At 35.7% G+C, this 12,043-nt stretch overlaps 1 protein-coding gene across 2 annotated transcripts; it reads right to left on the minus strand.

Annotated features, from left to right (window-relative positions):
* Window positions 1-1,879: 1,879 nt before the first annotated feature.
* On the minus strand, window positions 1,880-11,436 carry LOC147499383 (uncharacterized). Of its 2 annotated transcripts, none has more exons than XM_086561197.1 (14): window positions 11,019-11,436; window positions 10,278-10,941; window positions 9,219-9,303; window positions 9,045-9,134; window positions 7,999-8,072; window positions 7,003-7,087; window positions 6,810-6,899; window positions 5,619-5,749; window positions 4,557-4,638; window positions 4,407-4,454; window positions 3,969-4,041; window positions 3,744-3,847; window positions 3,145-3,289; window positions 1,880-2,460 (listed from the first exon to the last, which is right to left on the minus strand). In XM_086561197.1, exons 1-13 carry the CDS (start codon window positions 11,134-11,136, stop codon window positions 3,170-3,172), a joined length of 1,764 nt encoding a protein of 587 aa, XP_086417323.1. In that variant the 5' UTR covers window positions 11,137-11,436; the 3' UTR covers window positions 1,880-2,460; window positions 3,145-3,169. The 2 variants fall into 2 exon arrangements, 1 of the variants encoding a protein (XP_086417323.1); XR_015195844.1 differs by having other exon boundaries at window positions 2,335-2,460; window positions 3,145-3,249; window positions 11,019-11,366.
* Window positions 11,437-12,043: the final 607 nt, after the last annotated feature.

Genomic DNA, 12,043 nt, shown 5'->3' on the forward strand with positions numbered 1-12,043 from the left:
ATGTGTAGCATGATACAAAAAATCATCAGGATCAAATTCATTTTACAAATCAATGTGAGATTTGTTCTTATTATAAGTTATCTCTTTGATAAGCACAACACAAACACTATCGCTCTTACTGTCTTGTTGCGTTCGTTTTTTCTTCTTCTTTTTCATCTGGTTTTCTTAAAATATTCAACAGTACATTTGGTGTCTATGTGCTTAGAGGTTTAAAGCAACCAATCACTAATCAGAGTGTTGTCGACCGAAGACCCCAAAGTGTCACCTTCACAAAACCAATTCCTTCTCCACTAGCAAGTGACAGGTGGTTACAGATTTTGAAAAAAAAAAAAAAAAAGTTGGTGGTCACAGAAAAGGGGCACTCCAAAAGCTGAGAGAAAAGACTACATGGTGGATGTCAATTTTCATATTTTGGACAATTGATTAACAACAAGTATTTTTAGTCTTTAGTTCTTTACCACCAGTATTAATCGAGTTCCTAAGACAAGACAACGCACGCTTACAAGTTACAAGTCCTAATCCACATTTCGATATGAATATTAAATTTTACCATTGCTAATAGCCTAGTACGTACGTACGTACTTATATATCTCTCCATAAATCATTAACTTAGTTATTTACCTGCACTTGCCAACCGACCTAATATCATATCGAGTTATATATATACATCAAATGAAGAGATGTGTCTACATTAGTTATAATCAACCTTATTTAATTGCTTGACTAGAAAATAATTGCATCATTCATCACTAACGCGCACAATCTGGCTCTGGGTCAATATTAATGAGTTCAAATCTGTGTTGTAATCCATCTTGACGGAATTATTCACATTACTTAAATCTAAAATACAAAACCATCAACTTCAAGGTTTTCTTAAACTTGATTAAATGAACGTGCAATATGAGCTTGTAATAATAATTATTGGAGGATTACAAGTTACATGATAAGGTAAGCTAAAGAATATTATATGAGACCTCCTAATATATGGTTGTAACATGATCCACATTTCACTTTCATGGGCCAATCTGTTCCATGAAAGATCCTAGCTACCTAATTTCAACCTGATATGATAAAGTGAAGGATCCAAATTAGGCCATATTTATACCTCTTAATTTTGTATCATACAAGCCAATCACAAGACCACATGAACCGGAAAGCAAAATCAAAGGCATAAACAGGAATGGTTAGGATTTGTTTTCCCCTGTTCTAACTAAAATAATAGCACACCACAATCACGCCGTATGAGTGCAACTATTGGGTTCGATTCCTTGCAAGATAAAACTAGGTAAGCAAGCGAGCACTATTATATAGTAAGGGTCCCATGTAGTAAAAGCATAAATGAAAGTTAAGAAGCATAAAGAGTAGTACTCATAATTGCAAAGGAATAGCACTACAAAAGATCAAGGAACTTTCACACGAAGGAAGCTTCTATCTTGTTGTTGAAGCTAAAGAGATCCTTGGTGACTAATAGAGAGGCATGCTAGCTTGCTGAAAAGAAAATGACAACGGACCAGTGATAACAACAGAATGACGATTACAAAGAGCAAGCTGACTAGCTGAGCCGCCAATACCTGCATGTTCTGTTTAAACAGGGCAGAGGAAATACTTCAATTCAGCAGGCTCCTATGTGGTAAACGTGAAAACAGCTCCAAAACTGATTGAAGTGAAAATAATTCAGAGAATGCACTACAATTGCGGAGAGGAGACTATCTTCCAGCACACTCCCTCACACGCATATTCATGTGTTCACAGATTGACAATAACAAACCTTTATCTCACTTAATACCAAGCAACAACACCAAAAAAGACGTGTTACTCTTATTTTCTCACATATCAAACTTTTTTAAAAAAAATACAATAATAATAAAGAAAAATAAAATCAAGGAAAAAGAAATGAGGAAACCCCACTTAAATTAGATTTGGCAATGACAAACTCATTTACAATGCACTTACACTTTACACAGCCTAAGCACCATGAAAGTACAATATATCCCTTGAAAATGATCTTACACCCACTTACACACAGGCACAAAAAAATCAGAACCCCATTTAAACTATAGCAATCTGAGATCCCAAAATACATCAGTACAAGAACCAAACCCCAGGAGATATATGTTGACTTCAGAAAGATAATGTATCTCCAAACAAGCCCGGCAGTATTGACAAAGCTGTGGAAAATTTCAACATGGGCACTTCTGAAGACATGGTACACTTCAGCACACACCTCATGGTCGATTGGCATCTAGAATACTTCAATATGGAGGTGTTGTCTTTATGGCCTCAGTTAATTTGTTCCAAAACACAAAGAGTGGGTTATTTTCTCATGACTTCGGCCCTACTATGGGCAAAAAAATATTGAATGTCGCAACAGAAAAACACCTAAGAAACAATTGAAGATCTTTCACCACCTCAACTACTCTTGCACCACCACCTGGGTCTCTGCTAAAAAAATTGGGTAACCTGAAACAGTGAACATAGAATTTAATCATAGATAAAACAATTACATATAAACATTACAACTAAACAGGTTAATACTGCAGCCTGCATCACATTTAATACATGGCCACCTCCGGTAAACAGAAAATCAGTCCATGTATTTTGATCGACGTTTTAATCAGCAGGGAATCAGACTTTGAACAATACCAGAGTGAAAAACTCAAATGCCCTGTTCTCAGCGACTAGCAAGTCAAAGTTTTGATGCACGGTGAAGTAATCTAACTGATCATATTCTAAAAAGACATAACAATCCAAACAAAAAATTACTATATATGTGCTAAGAGTTGCAAGATTCAATTGAATAAGGTACAACTCTGTCAATCGAAGTGGGAGAGATGGGTGAATAAGCAAAATAGATACGTGTTTGTACTCATCTTATTGGCCTTATTTGTCAAAAGAGGAATCTAATTAATGGAGGAGAAGAAGCAAGTTATATATCTTCTACATACTCCTCAAGGCTCAGACATAAACAAAGAGCTTGAACATATACATCAATTGAAACTGGCAAGAAGCTGAATAAGACAACAGAAGGTAGAAGTACTAGTAATGTGTTTCGTTAAGTGATCTCGTCATAGAATGGACTGAAAGCCTATAGAACCTCAAATATGAAAATGACATTGAAACCACATTTAGCCAAAACCCTCTTACCTCATCGATTTGCCCAAGTGAGATACTAAGCTTCCAACTTTTCTTTGGCCTTCCATGCAGCATACTTTGCCCGCTCCTGTTTGTACCTTTTCAACTCTTTGACAGCTGCAAGAAGGATGTGCAGTGAAACTGGCAGAAAGAACGGCTGCCAAAAGCGACAATGCACATGAGCAAACGCTATACTTATGGACATGCATAAATTGCAAAGCTAAAGTCCTCACATTTAAATAAATGAAACCCACAATGGTAACCGAGCCTAAGACCTTTGGCCCACAAGCCCAAGTTTTAACAAGTAGACCACTGGACGCCTTCAGAAAAAGTACATTTTGTAGCATTTTATATGATGACCGTATAATCGTACATACATTAATTACAGGTAAGAGGAACAAGAAACCTCATAGAGGGTACAAGTTCTACTTCACACACTTTGCCAAAACCTTAGACTAGACAAGGGAAAGTTATTGAATGAGTCCATTTGCATGGCTAATTTCATGTACAGTTACAACTTGGGCAGGCCTAACAGAGGCTAACAAGTTTAAAATTTTAATGTGACCAAAGGTTAATGCCGGTAGAGAAGCCTCCAGTATACAAATACCAACCGTGTAGATGGCAAAGCAATGCTCAAACGAGTAGTAGCTGATTGACATGATGGAGGGATGAAAGAAAGCGTCCTCAGCTAGTGCCTTTGCTTTCCTCGACAACACTGAAAAGAGGGAACCAACATAAGATGCATATTTATATAGTCTCATCATAAGAAATGAAGATGAATATTATCATGCCATACATACTTATTTTCATTCATTAGTGTTTAAGAGAGTAAGTACCAGTTGATGAGTCATAAATTCCGAGAGAGGCATTGCTTTGAGCCAGACTTGCAGCCTCTAGTGAAACTTTCACCTGCCAAATGCCCAATTAGATAAGACAAATAATTTGTTCTGAAATCTTACCCACAATCGATCAGGATGATGATATTGGCTGCATCATATTTTTATGAGTTCTTAATAGGCCTGGACATGACAGCCTAGATTTACATAATGAAGATGATTTCCATTGGAGAAGATTCTCTACTCCAAGGATGCGGCAAAATGGTGCCAAGATGTCTCCCTTCACCACTATGTATACAGTCAACATATACAGGAAGTTGTGCAGAAAAAGGTGCTTGCTGTATATTATTCAATAAGCTTATTTTTTTTAGAATAAAAGACCTCCACCCAGCAAAACTAAAATAAAATCAAAATAGCAACTACTATATCAAAGCTAACCTGTTTCCCAATTTCATCCTTGATAATCATCCTTGGAAGTGACTGCACCTGCACAGTGAACAAAACGTAATCTGATTAAGGAATGGGGTATAAAAGATAATCGATGCAAAAAACTAGTATTAAAATTTATCTTAAAGCATCAAGAAGTACCAATTTGGAAAGAGATCCAAGAGTTGTGACACATGAAATAAGATTCGAACATGTATGGTGCCGAGACAAAACATCCAATTCCCTAGAAAACAAATAGCATCACGGACACAATTTACTGACCATTCTGTATGAGTAATACGGACCAAAGAAATCATCAAACAATAAATCTATACTAATCTAATAAGAATTAAATTTTGGAGATTGAAAGTTATGTGTGACATAACCAGATTTCATCTGACACTACTATTTTTTGCGAGCCCAAACAAAAAATTCTTAGAAACAAGCTTTCAAAAAGTTTGGAACTGACACTACTTACATAATCAGGAAATAAATTGTGTGGCGGTCCCAAATTGAAAAATGATTCCCATTCATGCATGTAGTTCCGTATGGAAGAAGAGAAAGAAGTGTGAAATACAAAATGATGTGATGCCACTCCCATGGATAAAACTTGACTGGCTGTTCAAGTGATCCTTCTTTTTGCCAACAGTTTAAGTCTGTCCGACTACCTCTGTGTCTTAGAAGATTAACCAAAGTAATAAAACTTGACATTTTATCAACCTCAACTCAGAGAAAAACAGTAATATTTTATCTTAAAAATTTAAATCACTGACAAAGGAATGCATTAATCAACAAGATCATCCCATCACCCCATACTCCCAAGTATATCACAAAAGTTCCTTAGTAACATGGACACTTCATATTCTTAGAAAAATCTGTGTCGGACACACAGACACATGAACACTCGCAGCATAAATTCCATACACAACCTGAATTACAACAAATAGCATTCAAGATTTATAGAGATTCTCAAACCAGTTTGTTTGTAATTTAGAAGTAACAAGGTCTTGATTTTAGTAATCGCATTTTCTATGACATAAGTGCATGATAACTGTATATGTTGGATTTAAAATATTGAAATGCAGAGAGATGCTGCTCCTGGTAAAATAAATTTGGTATCATAAAATTGCCTATAACAGGTTGATATGATAGTTGAATCAGTAAAAAGGGTGTGGTTATCATGTAATATAGCTTCACAAGTTTGTATATATATAGACTTCTCACCATTCCGTAAATCCTCTTGCACTAGCCAAAAAATTGGAGACTTCTGACTGTGCAGCAAAATGATTGTCAGAGTTAAGGCCAAAAAGTTGTCGAAGCTGACCCATGAAAACCTCAAAGACTTTCTGAAGATCCTGTTGCAGGATAAAATTCATTAGGAACACATCTAAGAATCAATGTATGCTCTTAATTTGTCAAGGCAGGAAGGAACCCCCTATAGGTTTACAGTCACAAAGTAGTTCAGAAGACTAAATTAAGCTTTCCTCAAATATCAAGTAACTACCATTAACATATTGGGCAGGAGAACTAGTCATCTCAAATAACCATCCCAAGTAGCCACCCCGACCCAAAAGTGAACTTACACAAGGGCTCATTTTTTTGTGGAGATGTTCTTCCCTTGATGAAGATCATATCCACCAAATATTAGCTCATGATTATGTGTAACTGTGTCAAAACAAGTGTTTGAGTTTAAGGCTTTATCTAATGGTCCACACTTTTTCAGTTTTTGCAACACTTTTTGATAAGGTTAGACATACTCAAATGAGCTGATTTTTTGTGGATATGATCTCCATCGTGTGGAAAACATCTCCATACAAAAATGAGCCCTTACTTCATTGTCTAAGTGTTTTTCGGGATGGCTAGCTAGCCTGCCTCTTACATATTTGATTGCAACTAAAATTTTTATCATTCAAAAGATTGTGCTTATGATGACATTAATATTTCTCTTCTATGATTAGGGTAACAGCAAGAAATATGATGGGCTTAGATATGGATACCCAAGAATATGATAGGCTTAGCGATGAATACATATAAATCGGATTTGAAAGTAAACCCACAAAAAGAGAGTTTTATTTTCTCATTTCATGGTGGTGTAAAATACATACAAGGATTGGTTGTGAATCACACAATGTACAGATGCGGAAATATATACGTAGGAAACATGTGACAGTATAAAATCGAAACACACCAGGGATTTGTCTAACTAAAAAAAGATTGACATATAAATGCAATGGTAATATCAAAATTGGAATAATGCCAAAAGGACAAAAAGTCATTCAGCAGGTTACCAAAGATGATTATGCAAGTTATAGCAGGTTTTGCACTTGACTTGAGATTCCTCGAACTTTTAGCTTAGAAGACGTCAACAGTTTGAAAAAAAAATGCTGAACCAATTGCATATCGGTGGTTTCTGACCTGAGCTGATAATGTGTGCCTGACAGGATTTCTGCTACTGGAATTTCTCGAACAGCTGGAAGGATTCCATACAATAACACCTCCCCACATCTACACAGTGTTCCCTTTAAAACTTAGTTACACGACAAAATTTCCCACCAAGAAATATTGGTGGAAACATAAGATGAGGAAGCATTTGGTACTAGCAACTCACTGGAGATATAAATCCATTTGTCATAGAAGTCTCTCCATTTGGAAGCTGTAATAGGAGTGGGCACTCATCTGCAGATGGTACATATCTGGTGAAATAGAATAAATAAACCATGTCAGATGCTTCTTCACCACAGAAAATTTCGACAAATTTTTACGAATAAACATGCGAAATAAATATGAAAAACTAACAAGGAGCTCTTCAAGGCTTAACTAGATCACAGGCAAAAGGTCCAGGTCAGCAGAAACATCTTTAAGAGATATTGCCTTTAAAAAATTTTGTGTATGGGATGCTGTGGTACCCCCAACACACAGTTGCTGGTTTATTTACTTGACTGAATGTCATATACATTCATAGTGTTTCTTTTCCATTATATTCATTAGAGGGCGTACTACTCATTCTGTCTACACATCAAGTGAAGTTCGTTTATAGAACCTAGGGGAAGATGGTTTCTGCATCTAAGTCTTTAGCTAAAAGGGAAGGATGCCGCTTCTGAGACAAAGAATGATCAGAAGCTTCTGAGACAAAGAATGATCAGAAGCTTCCAATTGACCACCACCACCACTCCCCCTGAAAATCTAGATAGACACAAAACTTTTGTATGTATGACACAAAACTTTTGTACGTATGACACAAACCCACTTTCCAGCCTCCAATTTATTTTCACCCAAGTGGTGAAGATAATTACTTTAAGTTTTTTTTTTGCAACATAAGCTTCATCAGAAGAAAAAACAATGATAAAGGTAATGTTCCAATAAATTATACATTAAAGTTTCGAATAAGCACAAAGCAGAGGTTGATGTTCCTACACTTTAACTGTTCATGTCAAACATTAGAGTGACGATTTTCAGAATTGACTACCCTGGTCAATAAAATGATGAGATCTTGCATTGCTAACATTTCTCCATGAGTCACAAAGATTTGAACAAGCTAAACTTATTTTTGCAAATTAAAGTAAGGTGGGTGATGTGTCTGAGGGTAATGGGTGAAAGGATATACACCACAAAGTGCAATATTTTTGACCGCCCACCAGCTGCAATAGAAGTATCCAAGTGCCATTCATTTGAATTAACCTGTTTAGTTTCCAAAACAGTATTAGTTTATACTCTTAAAATAGTTATAAAACTGAATTGATCCAAGTAAATCCATCAAATGATTACCTTTATGAATAAAAAATGAATCACTTAAAAAAAAAAAATTAGACTCGCAGCTCGCCATAATTACACCCATCATATATTGAAGGGCGGCTACCTAAATAGCAAATAAAATTACTCCTATGTCCCATTCAAAATCTTCCGGGACACCTACGTCACCTCCATCTCACTGAGGCAATGATGGTGACGATCACCACCACCACCACCATCAGTGTTGTTGACAACTTGACACCACACAATCGTTACGCCTCCTCTTCTTCTTACGCATCATTCTCCTATGTATTCTTTCATCATAAAACAAGAAGATGAAAAAGAAACAGAGAATAAGGAAGGGGAGCAAAAGGGAGAGGAGATGGTGGTGGTTGCATCACAATGGTGGTGGCGGCTATTGGAGGTCAAACGGACTTTTTTAAGGGCACACCAGCTAATGATTATTAAAAAAGAATTATTGAATTTTGTGGTGTGCTCTTCAACATATACCCACCTTTCAAAGAGAAGTTGTATATATGGCGTTCTCATTTATTGCACTACACCGAGATGTAAAAGTCATATGATAATAATACGAATGACTATGGTTGTCCAAGCAAGATTCAAATATAAAACTGAAAATAATTAATTCAACCTGGACAGAAGCTCCCCTATTACTCCTAATGGAAGATCGCTTGTTATTCAAACCACGACTACGTTAAACAAGATCATACACTCATAAAGTTCATATTTCCTTGGCTAGACGTGTTAATATCAATGCTTGTTACCTCCAATTTCAGTGCTCAATAGTTTGACAGATGAAACAAACTATGAGATTATTGCTGAAACTTACAGCACTATGACGAAACCCTAGAATCACAATATTTAGATGTTATGTATTCCAATATTAGAACAAAATCTTACAAAGAATGGAAGATCATTGGTGCTAAAGATGTAGCTGGATAACTTCTCGTCCCATAAAGAATGTGATGACTTTGGCGTATAGTGCAGGACCTGACCATTAGAAACAACACATTACATCAGAGGTACACAACAGAAACTTAAAATTAAGCACATCAATGTAGGAGGCTTAATTACTTGGCTTTCTACACTTATGTTTGCTACAGCTCCCAGAGACTCTACAACAGGAGCCAAGAAAATCTCGTCTATGTTTCGGAAATCCCTGCAAATACCATCGTAAGTGGATTGCCACAGATGATATGAGAAATAAATTTTCAACTCTAGAAATGTACAAAGGAATCACATTAAAAGATGGATGACATTTTTAAGCACTTGCAAAGGTTATAGGAACCTTCCACATTTTCAACCCAATTCACTAGAAAATTGTTACCTCAAGCAAAAGTTGTTGTAAAGGTAATATGTATTATATACTATCAAATGGGAAAGTAATAAGGTGAGATGCCCTAGATTACATAATCACTACATAAACAAAAGGTGAAACAAAACGAGCTACTAGCTAAGCTACAGTACAACTCAACAAAATATAATAACACCAACCCCCCCTCCCTTGCCCAGTAGGGAATTCCATCTGAATGCAGAGAGGCATATTTGTCCACTCATCTGAATGCAACTGCCTAAGGATTATATTAAGAAGTCTTTAACATGTCATAACTGGTAAGTTGTACACTTTTCAGCATATATTTGTTGATTATCAACCAAAATACAAAAAACAAAAAACAAATAATAATAATAATAATAATAATTGGTTAAAAACACAACATCTTCTAGAAATTTAACTTTTCATTGAGGGACAGTTCTGCTGAAAAGGTAGTATGCTCTCTTCCCCTACATGTCACATACTCATCTGGTATGGTATATTTTTACTTGTGACTAGTCCATGAACACGTGAGTTACCTCTAACAGACTACACATCAAAGTTCAATAATGAAGTACTCCTAACTAAGGTCCCTTAATACAATGTCTGGAATCACCATGGACTGTAATAACACGAGCAGGTCTTACTCTTTGTCAACCAAACCTAAGTTTCCATATACGGCAAGTACCGCAAAGGGTTCAGTAAGATAGATTTGCACTTAGCCACTTATTAGACTACTTGTTTCAATATGTAATACTAACTGCTAACTATAAGTCAATCATAACAAAATATCTGCGAAAACAGAAGACAAAATTTCTTACCAGTCGTAAATCCAATCTTGTGGGTCAGCATTCAAGAGACTAAACGAGAGCACAACTTTCCCATCAGCACCAACAGGCATAAATTCCCCTTGAGCCATCCCTTCTTCTTTCCCACCCTTCATAAAAAACTTCACAAAAACACTTGCAACATTATCCACCACATTCATCTCCCCAACTCTCCCTGTAACCCAAGCATGCCGATATTTCCCAACCACAACTCTAACCTCCTCATCTCTATTCACAACCACAACACTATAAACCTTCCCACCCAAACCTTTCACTAACAACTCATCCAACTCATCATCATCACTCTTCCCAAACTCAAAAGCATCCACCGCCCCACACTGCCAAAAACCCGTATCACCATAACTAACACAATTACCTCCCTCATTCTCTACCGTAACAGAAACTGTATAATTACTCCCACACCCTCCACAAACCAAATCATTCCCATTCAACTCCCTCATTTTTTCCAACACCTTAAACCCTAATTTCTCCACAACACTCTCATTTCCATCATTTCCATCAAACCCTAAAGCCACCACTTGAAATCTACATGGTATATATAAACTATCTAACTCAATACGTTCCGATAAATCATGAATTTCTCGAAATGGTAATGGTGATCGATATATCTCAATTGATTTCAATAAAAACGGTAGTCCTACAAATAATAATAAACAACAATTAAATTACATTAATTAATTATATAAAAAAGAAAGAGAGAGAAAAAAATTATACCTGAGATGAAAGAGAAGAGAACTGAAGTGATTAGAATGAGACGTTTGAGCCCGGGTCTCGTTTTTCTCATTGTTTTTGGATCGAATAATAATTCTGCTTCTTCTTTGATGGAATCCATTTTTTTTGTTCTGAAATATCGGGAATTCGGTTTAGAGTGTAAATATCGGGTTGGAAAGTATCGTGTTACATTTTTTATATTTCAACGGATATTCGTGATAAGATTTAGATTTTCGGCTAATCTCATTTAAACAGTAGAGATGAGTAACTTCTAATGTGGTTTTGTTAGTTGTTTTCGGATTAGAATTAGAATAATAAGTGGTTTGGTGAGAGAATGAGACGAAGATTTGTAGTTGAGGAGAAGATTAGGGAGGAAGGGGAATATTAGATATAGGAGAAAAGTTGTGAGTTTGGGACAACCAATGTTTTTTATTACGAACACAAATTTTTGTTCACCCTCTAGGGTCACAGGACATCTCTAACCTGGTCAAAAATTTATATAAATTATTCAAATTTCTCTTCTATTCCCGTCTTTATGTTTTTCATTATTTTTTTCGGCTTGTCTTTTCTTTTTTCCTTTCCTTTTTTCTACTCACCTTCTACTATTTAGTTTTTTTTTTTTTTTTTTGTGTTTTGTTATTTTTTTTGGATGATTTGGGCGAGAGCATATATCATCATGTGTTATTACTACATATGATATTCTTAATATGTAAGTGTATGATAAGTTTCCCATCTATTTATCAATAAAAAACAATGTTCTCTTCCAATAACTTTGTTGTTTGTTATTGAAGAGTTATTATTTTTTCTTCTTTTAAACAATGTCTTGTTCTCAACTAATCCTTTATTGTATATCAACATATCGAAAAAAAATAAAATGCATATTGATTTTGGTTTGTCATGTAGTATTGTTACCAAAATGTCAAAACATATATGGGGCAAACTGTAGTCCTAGATAAAGTGGGCTTTAGGCCCAAGCCTACAAAGAGTTAAACCTTTAAACCCTATTCACAGGAGGAAGGTGATTTTCA

The sequence above is a fragment of the Coptis chinensis genome, chromosome 5, assembly GCF_015680905.1.
Source record: "Coptis chinensis isolate HL-2020 chromosome 5, ASM1568090v1, whole genome shotgun sequence".
Lineage (NCBI taxonomy): Eukaryota > Viridiplantae > Streptophyta > Magnoliopsida > Ranunculales > Ranunculaceae > Coptis > Coptis chinensis.

Bases quoted from the DNA above. Each gene is read 5' to 3' on its own strand.
- LOC147499383 (XM_086561197.1), bottom strand. From the start codon at position 11,136: ATGGATTCCATCAAAGAAGAAGCAGAATTATTATTCGATCCAAAAACA. The intron at 9,135-9,218 runs GTAATTAAGCCT...TCTAATGGTCAG, and splicing joins ACATAAGTGTAGAAAGCCAA to GTCCTGCACTATACGCCAAA. The intron at 4,042-4,406 runs GTTAGCTTTGAT...GGCATTTGGCAG, and splicing joins AGGATGAAATTGGGAAACAG to GTGAAAGTTTCACTAGAGGC.